Genomic DNA, 19579 nt, shown 5'->3' with positions numbered 1-19579 from the left:
TTAATATTTGACGGTAAGCCAGCGTGGGATCGCTCTGCAGCAACTTTGAACGTTTCATTTTCAGCCTGGTCGTGAAACAGGTGATCATCTCCTGCTCTGAATGCAGCTACTGCTGCTGCCAGAAGCCTCTTCTGGTTACTTTTGGACAGGAGAGGGGCCTGCGCAGCAGCACCCACTCCTCATTGAGAAGAATAAACTACTTTGATATACGTCAGTCTACAAAAGTCTCCAATACTGAAAAAGTCGCTAGATTTGTCGCTAGTCGCTTTAAAAAAAACCAAACAAAAAAAAGGTCGCTAAGTTGGCAACACTCACACACCGTGTTGGTGTGCTTGTGTGCCTCCTTGAGGTGAGGCAGAGTACTGTTTGCCTCACCTGCTGACTTTTCTCTGCACTTTATTGTACGATAAACAGGAATATTTCTCTCACAAATACAATTCATACATTACATAGACTGTAGAGAGTCACGGTGTATAACAAATATTTCTGTAAAGTTGATATTGGCGATATGCTGAGGAACAGAAAACGGCATGTGTCATGCAACCCAGTTTGTATTGGATGGTACAGTCAGAGCTGAGGCACAGCTCGCCCGTGCCTCCACTGGGGTTTCTGCACTGGATTTGATCGGGAAATACTCAAATTTGGCAATTTTTACTTAATGAACTGTCAGAAGCATGTTAGTCATACTGAAAATGCATTTTTAACACAGATCAGTGGAAAATATTAATATTTATTGTATGTTTTTTTTCTTTATCCTACCCTGACCGCACATCACTGAGATGACATTTGATTCAAGTGTGTTGGAGAAGGGTTGCATCTGCAAGTTGCAGGATGGTAGATCTCGAGGACCGAACTTGGGTATCTCTGATCTAGGATATAATGCTTTTAAGTACTGATACGAGTCATCCTGATTTAAAATCAGTCTAGCCTTCTTTCAGCTGTGTTAATTCATTTTCATCAACTTTTCAAACTTTGGATTATTGAGAAAAAGTGCAGGGAAAAAATAGAAGTCACAACATGTGCTTTGTATATTTTTATTGCAATGATAACACAGTTATATTCCAGACATCCAATTTTATTAAATTACACTCCAATATTGCAGGAGACGGTCTTGAGAATGATATAGATCCAAATGTGGACAACTAGATGATCAAAAGACGGTTCTTGACCAGAGATAGAATGTGGAAAATTCAACATTTTCACTTTATTTCCCCCAGAAATGTGCGATGAGAAGCAGCAGCAAAGAGAGTAATACTACAATACACAAGAGACCGATACTGTGCAACAGTCAAGAACAACTGGGAAAATAGACTTTTATTTTTTTATGTGAAATGGTTATGCCAATATTCTTAGTCTAACAACGGGCACGCTGGCAACTGAAGAAACAAGAGGTGCACTTTGCCTGTTTAGAGAAGGGAAGGAAAAGAAAAAAAAATATATAAAACATGGAGACATGTAAGACAGACAGAACTACACACCTCAGTGGGATAAAACCAAATAAATATAGTCTGGACGAGTTTGTTTCAAAGAGAAACAAAAATAAAAAATACAGCTGTGTAGAAATATAAAAATATTAAACCGGATTGTGTGGGAGCTGGTAGGTTTGTGGCAGTGTTACACAAGCCACTGGTTTTATAACCTGAAGTTAATGACTGATCGTTGATGGAGAAATGCTGACGTGGCAGCACACAACCAACCAGATCACATTGAACAAAATAGTTGCAAATGTAAAAATCCTGATATTCAATAGATTCCCACCATTTTTCTAATGCCAAATGCTACATTTAAATGAGTACATGTGGTGATTGTAACAAAAGAAAAAAAAACAAAAACACTGGCGAACGATGTTTCACCTGCTAACATAAAAAAAACCTTGTTTCATAAACTTTAGAGTATTGTATGCATATATCTGATATATCAATAGAGTTCACATATAAATGACATATAAATCACTATGACTAAAAAGAGTATCTAAGACAATTCTAGCCAGAGGATAATGTGAAGGAAATAGCTTGGACCTCTGTAACTGGGCCACAGCCACCAGCCTCAGCTGGCTTCAGGAGCTAGCTTGAAAAGGTACGCTCTGTATTCATATGATGGCTTGTGCGAGTTTTTAATGGTTTCATTGAGACCAAAAAAAAAAAAAAATCTTTGTTTAGCTGTTTCTGAGATATATATTGATATATATATATTTTTTTTTTTTTAAAGAATGGAGGAGTTTGACACTGCAGTTACAAAATAACCAAATTAACAAGTCACAACCCCCCCTCTATCGTTCACACTCCACTTTGTGTATTAAAGTATGATTTACAATTATTATCAGCTGTATGGCACTATAGTTTACTTTGTATGTGGTTCTGGTAGTAAATAATAATAATAAAAAAAAACAATTTCTTATGACTTTAGTTGTTCAGCAAATTCTACAATCTTAAAAAAGTAAATGAACATTAATTAAGCCAGCTGTGTCCCAGTTGTTTATATTTACTCTTAAGATAAGTCACATGAACTAGAAGCATTTCACACTGGGTGGAGGATTGCACTATGATCATGAGCAATTTAAAAAAGAAAAAAAGAAAATGACTAGTACCTCAAGAGCCAAAATACTCTGCTGTCCAAACACCCAATCTTCCTCAAAATGGTTGATAACAGTTTTCTTTGACTTAAATACAGGATTTGGTCCAATCTGGCTAAGTTCAGGTTTCAGCTGAGCGCATTCTGTCTAAAGTGCTGCCCGAGAAAGCTATCAGACTCACTGGCATTCAACAGGACGTGAAGCGTGCTCCACAACTATGGTGATTACACCTGCAATGTTAAGCTTTAAAGGACAATATAATGATTGGAAAAAAACCCCCCCAAAAAACAAAAAAACAGGACATGGATGCCAGTCTTCTCTTACTGGTCATTCAAACATTGTGGCTCATCTAAATCATAAAGATCTGACTTCATGAACAAAACATCCCAATGAATATGGTTGGACATAAATAGAACATTGAGCTGAAGTGACAGAAAACATCATGACATGAGGGAACTAAAAAAGAAAGAAAAAAACCATCAGAGCTGTTGATTTGTCTGATGGGTTCCTCAGGCAAACATGTCTGGCAGAAGTTTTATTTTAGCATAAATAACATTTGGGTTGGTGGAATCAGATCCACCATAAGGCTTTTTTTTTTTAAACATGTTTTCCCCATTGTCATGGCCATTAACCTTTAAGTGTGTCTATCCCGGTACTGTTTAGTGGAAGATCTCAACAACATGAGATGGAGCTTCTCTGCAGGCTCAGAGAGGCCAGACTATCAGGTCCTGGGATCACAGCGGGGAGGGAGGGAAGGACAAAGAGAAGAAGAGACTGATGGAATTGGAAGAAGTTTATGTTTCAGCAGTCTGGAGTTTAGTCTCACTCCCATCCCCTTCTTTCCTTACTTGTGTCTCCTCCTCCTCCTCCTCCTCTTCCTCCTCTTCCTCTGTGTGCTGCTCCAGCTCCTCCCTGGTAATCATCTCAAAGTCGTTTCCGTTGCTATGCTGCGAGCCTTCGTCTTCTCTACGGTCGCTGTCTGTGTCCGAATGGCGCTCCTCCGTTCCCTCCCCCTCCGCTTCTTTGCTCTCCTCTCGCCCTGCCTCTTTGCTCTCCTCCTCGTCATCCTCTTCCTCGTCATCAGCATCCTTCTTCTCACTGTCTGACTTCTCGTCGCTGTCTGACTTCTGAGCCTTCGCTGAGGCGCCACCGTCCTTCTCGTCTGTCTTGTCTGAACCCTTCTTGTCGCTAGTTCGAGGTCCTTTGTACTCGTGAGTGTAGAGTGGCCTGAATGAGTCGATGAAACCAACATCTGCTGTCAGGTTGGGGAGGAACCAGAAGTGATGGCGCCCACCGGTCACCAGCCAGATGATTAGGAAGAGGATGCAGCGGGCTGACGAGAAGAAACGGTAACATGTTAAAAGAGTTTATGCTTTGTTTCTACACTGTAACTATTACAGGTCAACCATCATTTTTATCAACATCTTAATTTATATATCTTTTCTCCTTTTTTCTGTTATTTTTAGGATGCTTTTTTTTTTTTAAATCAATGTGAATCACTTAATTACATCCGAGTCAAATCTGTTGCACAATTGGTCAATACACAACAAATTTTTTACAACTTTGTACTGAATTTAATAAAGGTGCTCAGGCTAGGGATGTTGCAGAGACCGTGCAGGTTTGATTTTGTGCAAATGCAACTTGTGTCTTGTTTAGTTTTCTTTAGCACATCATATAGACTTTCACATTTTAAAAGGCAGTAGCTGCTTCTTCCTTCTGTAATTATACTTACCAACAGCTAAAAGCAGTATACTGGCAACAAAGCAGCCGGCTGCAACACTTAAATAGTAAACTGCAACACGCATTTCTGCTGGCCACAGTGGGAACAGTGTGGCGGCTATAACTGCAATAACTGAGACACAAAAAGAAGAAAGATTAGGATGAGATTATCCTCCATTTCATGTTGCTGCTATTATTTTTTTTAAGTAAAAATCCATAAAGGGTTTTAAATCGTACTCACCGAGGATCAGACCCATAGCAAATGTCTTAAAATGAACAGGATCGTAAATCCATACATAAACCTGCAGAGAGATGCAAAATGTTGGATTTCCACATGTTAAACTCTATTAACCACCACCCCCCCCCTCCTCTTTTTTTTTTTTTTTTTTTTTTTTTTTTTTTTTAAATTCCTGGTTTCTCACCTCATTTCCATCCAAGAACAGCTGATCTTCATGAGGCTCCAGTTTAAACTTCTTCTTCACCTCTTTCTTCTTCTTGGGGGTTCCAGGGCTGTCATCCTTAATGAAAGAAATAAAATGAGCATTTTAAATGACGCTCGTCATGGAGTTTCATATTGTCAGCGTTATGTTATTTTACTTTAATGCAGGATTTCAATTTGATCTACAGAAAAGTGGCTCAAAAAAAAAAAACAAAACAATTATTGTCCACATGATCATACTTTTTTCTGACTAGTACCAGACCATGTGTAAACATGACTTTGAACCTCTTTCTGGGATCTCTAAAGATCTGCACTTTAAACTCATTTACCGTCAGGTTAGGAAGAGGATCAGTTCAGCAAACAGTCAAGACAAATCAAAACAAATATCCAATGCAGAAGTCAACTATTTGTGTCACATTGATCCAAAAATTTTAACATCTGACAGCAGAACATGGCCAGCTACACCACTGATGTATGAATATTTTCTCAGTATCTTAGTTGCCACGTTTTCTGGTATAATCTGGAGTATTTTTTTTAATTCATTTATTTTTGGTTAGCGTATTGAATCACATACACTTTTCTCTTTCTTGGTTTCGGCAACCTCAGACTCTTTCTTCTTCTCTTTCTTCCCTTTTTTCTCCTCCTCTTTGCTGCTGTCGCCCTTGATTTTCTTCTCCTCTTTCTCTTTCTTGGCGTCTTTCTCAGGTTTTTTCTTCATTACCTTCAGAGCTCGGTGGAAGAACTGCTTCTTTAGAAGTCTACAAAGGACCACAGACAACAACTGATTAACAAATACTGAATACTTTAGATCATCATGACAAAAAACAAACTGTGCCCAGACTTGAAAGTCATGTAAACACTGATCTGCAACAGGAAAAACATTTGCCTTGAATTTGCAAAATTTGATTAATCTGCTAAAGACTGGGTCACCAGTCCATTGCAGGGCCAACACAGAGAGAGACAAACAACCTTTCACACTCATTTCTAGGGCGAATTTAGATTGATCAATTAACCTAACATGCATGTCTCTGGACGGTGGGAGGAAGCCGGAGTACTCGGAGAGAACCCACGCATACACAAACCAGTGACCTTCTTGCTGTGAGGCTGTGGTGCTAACCACCACACCACCATGCAGCATAAATAATCAACCGATAAGAAAATTATTTATAGATAAAAACATCTTTACAGTCCCACATACCAGTCTCTCTAGCCTCTTTTTAACTTCATGGTACAGCACAACTTCACTTTAACTTTCAGAAGCAGCAGCATCGTTCTACTTTTCTAACTTTACTTCTACTACAGATAACAACCCACAACATTTAATTAGGCAGAAGAGATTATGAAACTGTTTTGGGAACGCACAGCGCCGAGTGGATCGCTGACTCTTATAACCAGCTCTGAACACACAAGTGTTAACATATTTGGGGAGTATGGCCTGAGAAAAACATGGTGGACAAACACTGTTGCTAAGCCTGCAGGAAAAACTCCTCTCTTCTGACCCGTCAGTGTTTGTATTGTTGTATCGCTGCTTTATATGTGGACCCCTGGAAGACAAGCTGCTGCATTGGCAGCAACTAATGGGGATCCTTGATACAAATAGATGCAGAATAAGCTCAATTTACTTTAAATCAAGGTCACGCTACAAAACAGTAACTGCACTGAGTATCAATTACTATCAACAACAGTGAGATGAATTGATCCTATTCATACTAAATAAGCACAGATTTTGAGGGATGTCTGAGGTGTAGCAGTGTGTGTTACACAGCAGACCTGTTGCAGTAATCCACCACCGAGTCCCTGGTGGTGAACAGAGCTTCCTCTCCCTTCTTGGCTTTGGCCCATTTTGAGTCCAGCAAACAGTCCACTGCCTTGGAGGCTAAATGCAGAAGCACAAAAAAACAACAGCCTGGTTATGAATTAAAATGTCATGTAGTGATTATTAAAGATGATTACAGCAAAACACACCATAGCTCCTCAGTTACACATCCATCCAGTCAATTAATTCATCTGAAAACAGAGCAAGAAAGAGAAGATTGCAGACTTTACAAGATGACATCCTTATAACTGCTTAACTCAATAAAATAGTGTGACACTGGAGCAGAAACACACTGTGAACAAGTTTGTTCGCCGAACTTGCTGCTCGATTGCAAACTCAGGAGTAATAAACTACCTTTACAATTAATCCTGATTGCTGTTCTTGGCTACCTGGTGAATGAAATCAATATTTTCTCTGAAACAGTTTTGCTTTCCATTAACAGTGTAGTAAGCTACACACAGAGCCTCCTCTGTGAAAACAGCTGCCTGTCACCACTAAATATTACACCACAATCAGTAACTTTGTGGACTGACAGCTTTACAATGAGCCGAAAGAGACTACTACATCATCCACCCACACACAGAGGCTTCCACAAGTCAGTCAGGTTGCAGTATACTTTTATGCCTCTCCAGATTCATACTGTTTTACATGTAATGAAGACCGAAGAAACTGAATGGAACAAGACACAAGAACAGCCTCCAATTCAGTGTCTAACAAAGTGTGAAATATGGTCACAGCTAACACTGAAATTGTGTAAAAAAAAAAAAAAAAGCTTTTTCCTGTGAAGTTGTGATGAAGAGGAGTTACAGATTGAGGTCACAATTGTTTTTAGATTCATATACAAGAAACATTGTTATAAACAAACTAATTTTAGCTGCTTTAAGAACAGCATTTAATTAGGAGAATGATAAGTGTAAAGAAATTTATCTGCAGGAGTCAGACCTCTAGTGAAAGTTTGGAACTCCTGCCAATCGTTTTTCTGCTTGTTGGCAAGATTTCACAAAAACTACTGGGCTGAATTAAAACTTGGTAGAAAGGTTAGGAATGGCTAATCATAGAGCATGTTAGGCTTTTGGCAGACAAGGTTCTGTATATGGAAAAAAAAAAGGAAAACAGAAAAAAAGAGCAGCTGAAAGCTATGCAAGGCACTTGAAAAGTTATGTGATGCTTATGAAGAATAACAGGCTTCGGTAGTCATATTATGCTCCACCCACAGCTACTGAGTAAACAGGATTTCCCAAAAATGACAGATAGGTTCCACTGTGTCACAAAACAAGATAAATATAAAAACAAATGTGGGAGAAAGAGGTTGTAAGTATTGACTAAGCATTCAACATGTTTATATGTGACCAAATCAAGTGCAACTCTTCCATAATGTCGGTGTCTGTGTGTGCTGGATAACAAACAGAGGGTGGGTTTGGACAGCCCTTTACGGAGTCAAATCCTAGCTGATGAAAATGTGTGTTCAGCTGGGCACTAACCAACGAAGTAGTCAACTCGGTGGCCCATCATGTTCGTGGACTTGGTTGGGCAATTAAATCGAAGGTACTTTGCCACCGCCTTCTCCTCCTTGGTGGGTTCACTCACCTCCTGTGGAGCAAAGAAACAATCACATGCAATTCTCCCAAACAAAGTAATGCTTCGCATTTTTGTGGGGATGAACTACAGTCAACCACAAAGAGCAGATCTTCCAGCTACCTCCTGGGGTGGATAACAACATTACATTACACATCATACATTAAACCAGATGTTTGCAACCAGCCAGTCACCTCTCAGTTTCCTAAATCCAATCAATTTTTCATTTTAACTTAATCAAGTCAAACATTTGATCTGAAGTCAAAGAAGGAAAGTAAAAAAAAAACTGCAGTGGTGGTTCATTGATTTTTTCATTATTTTAAGATTTTTGTATTAAGCAATGACACTTAATGGTAACAGGTGTCAGAAATAAAAAAGAAACCACTGCTTTCTTTTTCTTTCAGCAATGTTTAGTGGAAGGTCAAGTTTTACAAGCATAATGGGGCCATTAGTGTTTTATGGAGGGTTGTCTATTTTCTTTTTGAATATAAACTATTATAATTTTATTTTGCACTGTGATCTGATATTTGTCACAATAACTCCACATCTGTCCTGCCAACAGCATGTTTTCTGTAATGCTGTCTGTCAACATCTCCATGCAAAAACTATGAGGACAGATTTAATTAAACTTACTGAAGCTGGGACTTTGGGCAAAGAATGAACCCATGAAATGTTGGTGAAGATCTGGATTTCTGTCCATAAGCCCTCCGCAAATGTTTGTTCTAATATAGTTACATAATCTAACTGTATTTAACAGGTAACTATTAACTGTAGACACTTCATTCATTCAATGAATTAATTAATCAAGCTTTATTTATATAGTACTTTTCATACAACATGTGCAACCCAAAATGCTTTGCAGAACCACTGACATATGTCACAAGAGATATCTATCCAGTCAGACACTGTGGTTACATGCACAGTTCAGTCAAGTCATTGTTTAGCACAAGCTTTCTGTTTAGTTGGACTATTGCACTTTACTCAGTAGAAATGAGTGGGACAGCAATCGAGTCATTCATCCAAGTATGTTGGAAGGGAAGATCCACTGGAAGAAAAGTCAAATCTACTGCACAGAATTCACCTTTATGTTAGCTGAATGTTGGAAGTTTTTCCTTTTTAAAAAAAATACATATAGAATATGGAACTTTGAAGCAGCTAGTATACGCTGAAGGAATCAAATCAGCACCATCTACATTATCTAGGTGAGACCTTGACATAATAGTTTAGGCTATTTCATTTTTTAAAAATGCACCCAACATGAATCGAAAAATGAAAGAAAATAAAATAAAATGTTCTCCTAAACCTAAAGAGAATTGCAATTCAAATACGGAGGAATCACAGTTATCATTTAAATCTAAATCTCAGGAGAACAAATTTAAATAACAAATAAACCTGTGGTAAATGTTGATCTTTGTCATCTCAGGATACTTTATTTTCTAATTATGTGTCTTATGTATACCTACAATTTATATATTTAGTTTTATTCTGATATATTTAATACAAAAAAGTTAATCTCCAATTGCCCCCAGTATGAAAGTGTATATTGTGATGGTTTAAACGGTCAAAAATGAAATAGGTGATGTCTTGTGTACATGCAATGATGTGAAGCTATATAATAGGCTGTGCTTTTCTTTCTCAGTTTCAGGGAATTGTTTGGGAGTTTTTACTAAGAGCGTCCAACTATAATTGATCAAAACACTGGTTACAGACATGTTTATTTTTTAAATTCCGATTTAAAACAGCTACAAATGCATGTTAGTATGTTATAATTTCATTTCATTATCATGTTCGGAAAAATGCAGCAACTATAGGTCCCTATAAACACTTTGTAAACTGTTGAACTAACTTAAAGTGTTGTAGTGCATAGCGCTCCTGGAGACACATTAGGTTTCCGCTAACTACAAACTAACATACAGAAACATTTATTATGTTATGTATTATGACTTACTAATTACATTCTTACAGATTGCCCCATGTTATGTAAACACGCCTGGTTAAAGCTGACGCAGCTTAGCCAGCAAACGTTTACAGTCAGCTCAATCTCAATTAACATAAAAATGGCTGCAGAGCCAACTCAATAGAAAGTGTATCAATCCCAATAGATAACTTAAACCAAGATAAGTGTTGCCGGCAACGAAGAGAACAATAAACTCAGAAACATCTTGACAGAGTACAATTAAATAAAAATGTTTGTTTTCTGTACCCAGCTAATGCTAGCTACCGTTAGCTATCATTTGGCTTCAACAGCCGCCTATTAAGGAGTCCTCGTGCAAAAGCAGCCGTTTACAAAAACCCAGAAACTGCTGCTATGTCTGCTCTTTAATTCCATTAGTGCCCCATCAACTTGAAGGAGCAGAATTTTATCAGCAATAAAGTGATGTTACCTGGACCCGCTTCTTGTGCCTCTTGCGCTCCGCCATGATCCTCCAACTCAGCTTCTTCGTGCGCGACGCTACGCACGCGCGGTAAGTATCGCGAGATTAGCTGAGTAACGTCGTGGAAACAGTATGCGCAGTCCTCTGTCAAACTTCAAATTTTAGAGTTTACAAATAAAATACCAACCATTTTTCTATTTAGGTGAGATACAACAGCATAATAGACAATGTGTTTGATCGTTATATTTGGTTTGATGCAAAAGGAAAAAGCACAGATCAGAAATCAGAACGTATGTCAGTGGATCATTTTCAGACTATATTTAGATTTTTTTATATTAAAAATATATTGTCTTTTTCTACTATGAATCATTAATGAATAAATAAATAAAAACATACAAAACAACTAACAATAACTAGATTTTAAGCATTTTAAACCACCTAAAAGGCATGACTACGGATTGCAAAGGTTTACAATGATTGGATTTTTATAATGATAAATCCTGAAACCTTTACTACTTGATATTGACACGTTTATTTATCAGGACAGAAAGCTTCTGCAACAAGTTTCTATGTAGAAAAACACTTTATTTACAGTCCAACAAATGAAAAAGTAATAAAATCCAATCCAAAAAATATTAATCTGATATTTTAAATGTTTTTCAGTATGATTTCTATGATCCTTCTTTTCAGACTACTGTAACAATTTAATTTAGCAATGAATAGGAAAAAGCTACAATCAGACACTGATGTGTGCAATGAAAGATAAGAGAAGCCATGTAGAACTTTCTAAATATTGCATTCCTCAAATTTTACATCATACTCACTCCAATGATTTAAAAAATGTACATATGTGAAAATACAAATATTTAGTGGACATCTGGGCATGTTGCAGACCTGTGTAATAGTAGGAAAGTATCTTAATTTCAGTGAGTCATGTAAATAAATCCACCACTGCGGCAGTTCATCAGATCTGAGGATGCAGTTGAAACCTGTTCAGTTAGCATTTTTCCACATTATTACTACCGATCAGGCTGTCTCACTGCTGGCAGATGGAGGGGAATTGTTTTCTGCCTCGTGGAGGTGCTCAGTGGATTTGAGGACCTCAGGGTCTCTCGGACTCCCCATCATGTCCTCACTGTTGCAGTTAACAGGGGAACCAATCTCTGGAGAACGATCTCCAGGCTTTTCAGGGTTGGTCTGCAGGGTGGTGCTGGATAGTGGTAAGTTCATCATATACATCATGCTACCAAGGCGTCGTGACACCTGTTGAGGAGTGAGGAAATTCATGTTGTTACATGATGTTGCACTGCAACACAATCTGCACAAGTTTTCTCAGTAATTCTCTATAAGACACAGTGTGATCCCATTTATGAGTTGCAGTTTCAGCATCCTGGTTCAAAGTCAAGAAACTAAATTCAACAAAACTGTTGCTGATATAGATCATCCCATATTTTTTTTCTCTTGAAATATTAAAAATGTATATTCTGAAAATGGTAAATGGTCCGTATTCATATAGCACTTTACTGTACCTGGGATGATACCCAATGCGCTTTACATCATACATAACATTCATCCATTCACACACACATTCACACACTGATGGGGGAAGCTGCCATGCAAGGCGCTCAACCACGACCCATCAGGAGCAATTAGGGGTTCCGTGTCTTGCCCAAAGACACCTCGACATGAACTCGACTTGGCCAAGGATCGAACCGGCAACCCTGGAGTTACAAGATGATCGCTCTACCTTACCTTTGTTGCACAAAAGGCCTGTTGTGCTCTGTTTTATTAGAACAGTTGTTTAGCTACTATTATATAGCCACTTCATGGTTTAGATGCAAAATACTTTTGACTTTACATCTCTTAAACAATTTAATTTTGTAATTGATATATTCTTTCTTTCTCTTGTAAAAGAAACCTCCACCTATGAGTAACTAAGCTGGCGATAAACATCTCGAATTTTGTGTATATTCTTTGCAAACATCAGTCTCTGAGGACAAAGAATGGGGAGGTGTAAAACACCAACTTATACATTTAAGCAAACTTTCATTTAAAGAGGTTCAAGTTCTTTAGTGACTCAATACATTTTCAGTTATTTTCTGTTTGTGTACCTGTGAGCGGATCTTCAGAGCGGGCCCCAGTTTGAGCCCCAGTGTGTCCAGTAGGTGCTCCTCTGATAGAAGAGGCAGTGTCTCCCCGTCAATCATGTGGTCCTTGAATGTCTGGTAAAATTAATCTAACATTAGTACAAAAAAGACTCAACAGATTGAGTACAGAAAATGAAGTTATAAACATCACAGTTACCTACCTGAGCATATTCAGAACATGTGGGTATACTGCTTATAAAGTTGTAAACATCATTAACTGTCCACTTCCTTATGTCTTCAGGCACCTCATCACCATTAAGAAAGAGATTTGGTGGACCTTAAAAATAAATTATGAACAAAAATTAAATGATTTAGTGTTTTTAAGCACTGTTATTTGCCATATATTTACTCCCCAAACTCACCAGGTGGAAGGAAACCATTTCCAGGGACTGGGAACACGTAAGGCACCCCTGTCAGAGCTCCACCAGTGGAGGGATATATGAATTTCTCCTGGAAAGCAGAGCATTGGCTGGATATGTCTTTATCATTTGCACCGCTGTTGTTCACATCTGAACACCCATCTTGAGAGGTCACACAGGCCTTACGCAGGCCTGCCTCCCCTTCCTTGTAGTTCTTTCTGCTTCCTGTGGTAATTTCAGAGTTTATTTTGTTCTGATGGTGTGTCTTACTGGTGGGGCATTCTTCTCCCAAATCTTCCTTTGCTTCCATCTCTTTCTCTTCCCCTGATGTGGCTTCTGGGCTCTGCTCTACACTTTTATCTTCAGTGTGGCCCTTCAGGTTGGCCACCTGGCTCTCTGTACTCTTGTGAACATTCGGCCTCCTTCCAGCCCTCCGTCCCCTCTCTCTCTGCAGTGTGCTGATTGGTGGGTAAGGGCTGGCTGACATGAGTATGCTGTTGGAGTGCAGCTCATCCAGGGATGGTCGGTGGATGAAGACGTCATGGCCATCTGGCATGCGCTGACGACCTCTGAACAACATGGGGTTGGAGGGATATGACATAGGATTTTCGATTCCCATCAGTCCTTTCTGGTGAGCATTCTCCAGCTCTTTCTGATGCAAGATGGCATTCATCTCCATTCTGAAAATGAGTGCACACAAATATTTGTGCAACAGTTATGACACAAGCACAAACACAAGCTTTGTTGCATCAAAATGGATCAATTGTATTCAGAAGAATCTAACTAAAAACTATGTGTAGGTGGAATCATGTTGTGAGATGCTGATGATATTCTGCATGCACTACCTGGCTATATTTTGCTTGTGTATGAGTTCCTGTCGCCGAGCAACTGTTTCCATGGGTTCGGAGGGCAAAAAGCCATAGCCAGCTGAGAAACAGAATAATAATAATTAAAAAAAAAAAAAAAAAAGAAAAAAAAGAGAGATAGACTGGTGATGTTTATTCTTACTTAAAACTGTACAGCCAGTCTGAGAAATCATCTCATGTGTGACTGCTGTGCTCACCTGGTCCGGGAAATGATCTCCCTGGCAGAACATTACCATGGTGGGGTAGAGGGGGACCGAGGTGAGGTCCCATGTGCATCTGTCTGGCATCAGATGCTACCATCTCACTAGGAGGGACCAACTCCCTGGTGGGAAAAAGGCAAAAAATATAAGTATTAAAACAGGTACAAAAAAAAAAGTATGCCGCTGATCACTAAGCTATATTCTGGCCTTGAAACATTGTATTTGCACAAAAGCTCCTCCACACTTTCCATGTCTACTGTTTAAGTTTGAGAGTGAATTCAAGAACAGACCTTTCCATGAAGCGAGGTTCGAACTGTGCCGGTACCCCCTGTAACCTCTGCTGCCCCTGTGCAAGGATCTGTGGAGCCATGGCCATCTGGTTCCTCATTATCAGCTCCTGCCTCTGCCTCAGCTCTGCAAGAGGGGAAAGAGCACCTCAGGCCACCTGAATGCCAGTTTGATCACAAAGCTTGGAACATGTACAGACTGCAGAATCTGCACCCTGCAGCTGCTGCTACTGTGTAATCCATAAAATCCCAACATGATGCCTCATACAAGGTTGCAAAGTTTTTAACTTGTTTCCACTGCAGACTTTTACCAAATTTAAGCACTTGCGTCATTATTGATCAAATTAAAGGACAACAAAACTAACTGTTATTGTATTATTTTATTGTGGTTATTCTCACCTCCAGCTGACATGCCGTTAACCAGTCGATACCAGTGCTTTTCATCCAGAGTTCCTTGCTCTCCTAGCGTTGTCATCTTCCTCAATTGCTCCCGTGGGGTCATGGCATGCACACAGCCTTCCACCTACAGGCGAATACTGTTAGTAAGAAGATTCACATTAATAATATGATTTTTACCAATCTGAAAAAATACTGTAAAGTCCTAAAATCTGTTGTACCTGTTTGATTCTGTTTAGGGAAAATTAAAGTAAAATGGCAGATGTTATGTTAATACTTGAACTTTAACTGGTTGTGATTTTGAAAAGTCAAGATGAGGTACACAGTACAAGCTATGTTTTTGTAGTTTCCTCTCATGACCACTGGAGTGCAGCAGTTATCCATCACACGTAACATTTAACTGCAGATTACTGAACACTAAGACTGCATAATATCACATGTATAAATTCTACAAGTATACAAAAAAATAAAAAAGTGATATTTTAAGACTGCTGAAAACACTTTATTCCAGCAGCAACTAAATATTCCTGCTGTTGCAGAAACACCTGAATTGTGAACTTACTGGTTGAATTTTTAGTGGCGGAGATGTGCTCTAATAGACGATGCCTGGACCTGTACAGCTAGCACAGTAACCTCTGACCCCTACTCTCACTTTTCTCACCTGTATAGCATTAAGTATTAATCTTAAACCCACCTTAACGCTAACCTTCACTGGAATGCAAATTGATCCTAAACCTGTAAATCCAAATCCTATCATGTGATGACCTGCAAAAATGCTTCCTCACTGCAGAATTGTTCTCATCTTTTAAAGAAAACAGACACACACTTATCTCAAATGGCTTTGTTGTTATTGGCAGGGCCAGCAGCCTGTATATAAAAGTATTGTCAACTTAAGCATCTTTAATTAGCCATCTCTACTGCAGAAATCTCATTAAAAATATGATAGTGTAAACAATACATTAATCCAGCTCTGCTAATCCAAGGCCAGTCTGTGACAGGCATCTGGTTACATGAACATGAACACGCACCATCCTGAAATTCGCAAACTACCTCCTTGTATATATTAGCTTGTGCTGGTTAAAACATTGTTACATATCTGTCTTCGTAGGGGGCATGCATAAACTGTACTTGTTTTTTTTAGCTTCTCCCTCCCCCAAACAAATGCTGCTATAAGAACTGCCCTGAGGCTCTGTGCATTATCCACAGTCCCTCAAGTTCCTTCTGAAACCCGTATAATCTGAGGGCTGTAATCCTCCTGTTAGCCCTGCAACAGTCTGCTGCCTACATCTGCTGACCTTCTTGCCCTGTCCAACCCCCATCCCCACCTTCTCAGGCCCCCACTACCCCCAGGATCCTATTAGCTAAGTCCTGGCTATACAGCACTTTAAAGGGATGTGTTGGAGGTAATCTGAAGGTTTAGAGTTTTACCCTCAGCAAACCTTGCCAGTAAGCACCCCGTACAATACACCTCTAAGTGCTAAGCCTATTAGTGTCCATTAGATTCCTGAATGTCCTAAAAACACCTTGAGGATAAATCTGGGGATGCAATCGGTTTATGTAGAGCTATGGGGCGCAAACACATGCACCCTCCACCTCCTTTTCCACCAATGCTACAACAGCTCATATCAGCAAATGAGAAGAAATGTTTTTGTTTTTTAATTTTTAATTTTTTACATTTACTATTAGTAACACCCAAGTGGGCACCAAGCTCCATGCCTCAGGCCCTGTTATGATATCCCCTTTAGATACTTGCAGCTGGGAGTTAAATACAGCAGGACATATTCAAAATGATTGGATCTCTAGGGTTGTAATTTGAGAGGCTGAGCAGCTCAAAAAGTTAACAACTCAGTCTTAAGAAATTATTTAACATGTCAAATGAGTAAAATAATTTTCATCCAAATGTCAAACTAAGCATTAGCATTCAGGATGCATTCAAAAACCATTGCCTGTGTTAGCATACATGATGCTTATTAGGTGCCAGGACACTGAATTCACAGAATTGCCAATGTCTAATCTTCATTCTACCTCTTTCATAAATTCTCAACAATCCCTATATCTACCTGCACAAAACTTTAATGGCAGTAATTTCTTGAGTGAAAAGACTTAAAAACTTTTGAAAACAAACAAATAAAGCAAACAAACAAACAAAAAAACAATACATCACTGCTGTAGATGACAATATTCTGGCAAGTCAGATTTTTTGCACCCTTCTCAATATTGTAGTCACATCTGTGCCTGTGTGATAACTTTACTTCAATTTACATAAAGTATCATAACTACAAATGGTAAATAAAATGTAAAGTCAAATTGTTCTTTAGTGAGTGAGTTTTGCTGGTTTTTATTTCAACATATTGAACTGCAGTGCAGTTTCTGCAAGAACTGTACAATTTTCCTGGAAACATCCAGATGCACGTGTGGAAATGATTACATAAATTGGTTTCCTTGTGTGGCAGACACATTTTCTCATACATATGGCTGAAATAGGCAAACAACAATGCTGTCTATGTTTCTAATATTTCTCAGTATTTAAAAAGAAAATAGATGTTCAGATTTGTTACTTAAATCTAAATATGATGCAAGAGGCATACAAACTGAAGTTTCTGTGTGAACTTGAAGGCCTGTTTGACACAACTCAAACTTTTATTCTCTACAGCAATGTATACTTGAATTATTCTTCTGAAACACACACTAATCTCACTTCTCTCTTGCTTCATTGGTAAATGAGCATCCTTGGTTTAGGTAACTGTAACATTTTGTGAGTGAAACTGTTGCCAAAGATGAGCTACAAAAACCCTTGTCACATTTCTTGAAGTGAGCGGAGGCCACACCACAGCTGCCAAATCCGGGGATTGGACTCCTTGGATTTGCTGTTGCCTGGTTAATCTTATTACAAGAATGAATTAAAGAGAAAAATTGCTGACAACTTAGATGGAGCCCTGAGGAGGTCATATCAGACAAGACAGAAGCAGTGTCTAGCCCATCCTAATCCCCTAACGCAATACACATGAGCTAAAGCCATGCATATTCTGTAAGTTGCATGAAGCAGATTACATTTCTCGAGACTTTTACAATGAGTGGTGACATGCAGTTAGTATTGATGAACTTTATACATGCTAACGTCACAAAATGATTGGGGAACAAGTTTTCTTTTTTAATTTTTTTTTTAGCATAATTGTAATTGTTGCTTTATGCTAAATCTGGGCTAATTATGATGATTTCATGCCCTTAACTGAACATGTTGGCCTTTAGATTGATCACTCAATGGCTTTATAAAAGTCTACTGTTCACATTATTTGCATTTGCTGTATAATTTAATTTGGACAATTTGGAAAAAAAGCCTAAAATGAAATGCATCAGATGTGCTTTTGCTGATAAAAAACAATATAGTACTGATTTTCTGACTTAACAGCAAAAAAAAAAAAAAAAAAAAAAAAAAAAGCCACACAGACCAGACACAAAGAGAACAAAATAAATAGAAATAAAAGCTAAATATATATATATATTTTAAATTTTGATCAGCTTACCTTTAGGTTCACACTGGTGAGCACAGCTTGGAGCTTGTTTTTTCCCAGTTCAGCAAAAGCAATAACAATAAAGAAGTGTAAAAAGTAAACAATAATTATTTCTAAATCTCACAGAGCTGGTCTCACTTCTGTCCCTCTTTCAATTCCAACTTCTCTGCATCCCACTGGCCAGCTAACTGCTCTGAGCGTGGTCTGCTGCCATCCAAGTGCCTTAACTAAAAAAAAACCTGTTAAATACTGATTCATTTCATCTCCATTAGCTGGCCTTATCTCCTGCAATAAGCCCTCCCTGCCCTGACATCACTATGATCTCCTATCCAACCGCTCGCTGTACCTTGCAACTGATGTGTAATTACTGTAGCAGCATTGGTCCTAAGCATGGAGTGCTAAACCTCTTTCAACGTTTACCTCACTAATCCCTTGTTAGCACTTTAGGCCATAGTTAAGACACCTAAATGCTTAGCTTCCTTTTCCAGTGGCAAAATGGTGAACCCCCTCCTTCGCTGCTCTGTGGCACCATGCAGAGAACTTGCATGCTGCTGGTTATAGACTTTAACAGTCCAACAGATCAGTCTAGTTTTTTTCACATGTCTAGTTTGGGTGTCAGAAGTGTTTCGCTCCCCAGGGTGCTAAAGAGCTGACCCAAACATGCTTGGTGGTAATTTGCCAGAAATCCGACTGAATGTTGGCTGGATCATCCTCTCAGACCTCTTAATCTGACAGTTTGTGCTCACCAAGCTTACAGCATGGGCCTGCACTTCTTTGAATGATGTTTTCTTAAATGCCTGGTGGGCTGTGGGGTACGCACAGTTGGTGAGCTGGTAAGAAAGCCAAACAGCAGACACAATGTGGAGGGAGACAGTATGGGACTTCTGGATCCCTCTTCAATCTGCAGGAAAGCAAAGAGCTCCTGGAGAGATAAATAAACCTTTGAGATCATCAAACTACTGTGTTGTTTATCATAAATATTGCAAATAGTTGTGTGCTCATAGTTGACCACTTGTCATGTCATGTCATTAGTAGCTGGGCTGTAGTTCAAGATTCATTAATCTATATACAGTAAATACATACCAGTAACTAAATGTCTGAAATGACTATATATATATATATATTTGACTGACTGGAAAATATAAATCTAAAAATATATAATGTGTATTTGTATAATACACAATGTTAATTTTTAATTTAAGGCAATTTTAACTCACATCAAGTTAATGTAAAAGAAAAAAAAAAGAAAAGAAAAACCTCAGAATCTTGTGTTTTAATATTACATCAGTGGGACTTCACTGCATAGAAATGCTTGA

The 19579-nt window shown here is 38.6% G+C and overlaps 2 protein-coding genes across 4 annotated transcripts; both read right to left on the bottom strand.

Annotated features, from left to right (window-relative positions):
- Positions 1–1020: 1020 nt before the first annotated feature.
- sec62 (SEC62 homolog, preprotein translocation factor) lies at positions 1021–10601 on the bottom strand. Its single transcript, XM_041992303.1, has 8 exons — positions 10506–10601; positions 8028–8136; positions 6501–6606; positions 5305–5488; positions 4714–4809; positions 4533–4593; positions 4305–4424; positions 1021–3905 (listed from the first exon to the last, which is right to left on the bottom strand). Exons 1-8 carry the CDS (start codon positions 10539–10541, stop codon positions 3367–3369), a joined length of 1251 nt encoding a protein of 416 aa, XP_041848237.1. The 5' UTR covers positions 10542–10601; the 3' UTR covers positions 1021–3366.
- Positions 10602–10942: 341 nt separating this feature from the next.
- On the bottom strand, positions 10943–19379 carry samd7 (sterile alpha motif domain containing 7). Of its 3 annotated transcripts, none has more exons than XM_041993705.1 (9): positions 18276–19379; positions 14755–14891; positions 14359–14482; positions 14066–14190; positions 13848–13929; positions 13006–13682; positions 12805–12920; positions 12608–12718; positions 10943–11759 (listed from the first exon to the last, which is right to left on the bottom strand). In XM_041993705.1, exons 2-9 carry the CDS (start codon positions 14855–14857, stop codon positions 11523–11525), a joined length of 1575 nt encoding a protein of 524 aa, XP_041849639.1. In that variant the 5' UTR covers positions 14858–14891; positions 18276–19379; the 3' UTR covers positions 10943–11522. The 3 variants fall into 3 exon arrangements, with proteins under 3 accessions (XP_041849639.1, XP_041849640.1, XP_041849638.1); XM_041993706.1 differs by having other exon boundaries at positions 14755–14878; XM_041993704.1 differs by lacking the exon at positions 18276–19379 and having other exon boundaries at positions 14755–17325.
- Positions 19380–19579: the final 200 nt, after the last annotated feature.

Source organism: Melanotaenia boesemani, chromosome 8, assembly GCF_017639745.1.
Source record: "Melanotaenia boesemani isolate fMelBoe1 chromosome 8, fMelBoe1.pri, whole genome shotgun sequence".
Classification (NCBI taxonomy): Eukaryota; Metazoa; Chordata; class Actinopteri; order Atheriniformes; family Melanotaeniidae; genus Melanotaenia; species Melanotaenia boesemani.
Note: the sequence above shows the minus strand (reverse complement) of the source record. Positions and strands in the feature narration are given on the sequence as shown.

Excerpts from the sequence above, each read along its gene's own strand:
- samd7 (XM_041993705.1), bottom strand. The coding sequence starts at position 14,857 with ATGACCCCACGGGAGCAATTGAGGAAGATGACAACGCTAGGAGAGCAA. Across the intron at positions 14,191-14,358 it reads GAACCTCGCTTCATGGAAAG|GGAGTTGGTCCCTCCTAGTG; the intron begins GTCTGTTCTTGA and ends TTTTCCCACCAG. Across the intron at positions 12,921-13,005 it reads AAATGGTTTCCTTCCACCTG|GTCCACCAAATCTCTTTCTT; the intron begins GTGAGTTTGGGG and ends TTTATTTTTAAG.
- sec62 (XM_041992303.1), bottom strand. The coding sequence starts at position 10,541 with ATGGCGGAGCGCAAGAGGCACAAGAAGCGGGTCCAG. Across the intron at positions 4,810-5,304 it reads AAACCAAGAAAGAGAAAAGT|GATGACAGCCCTGGAACCCC; the intron begins GTATGTGATTCA and ends TCTTTCATTAAG. Across the intron at positions 4,594-4,713 it reads TGTTCTTGGATGGAAATGAG|GTTTATGTATGGATTTACGA; the intron begins GTGAGAAACCAG and ends ATCTCTCTGCAG.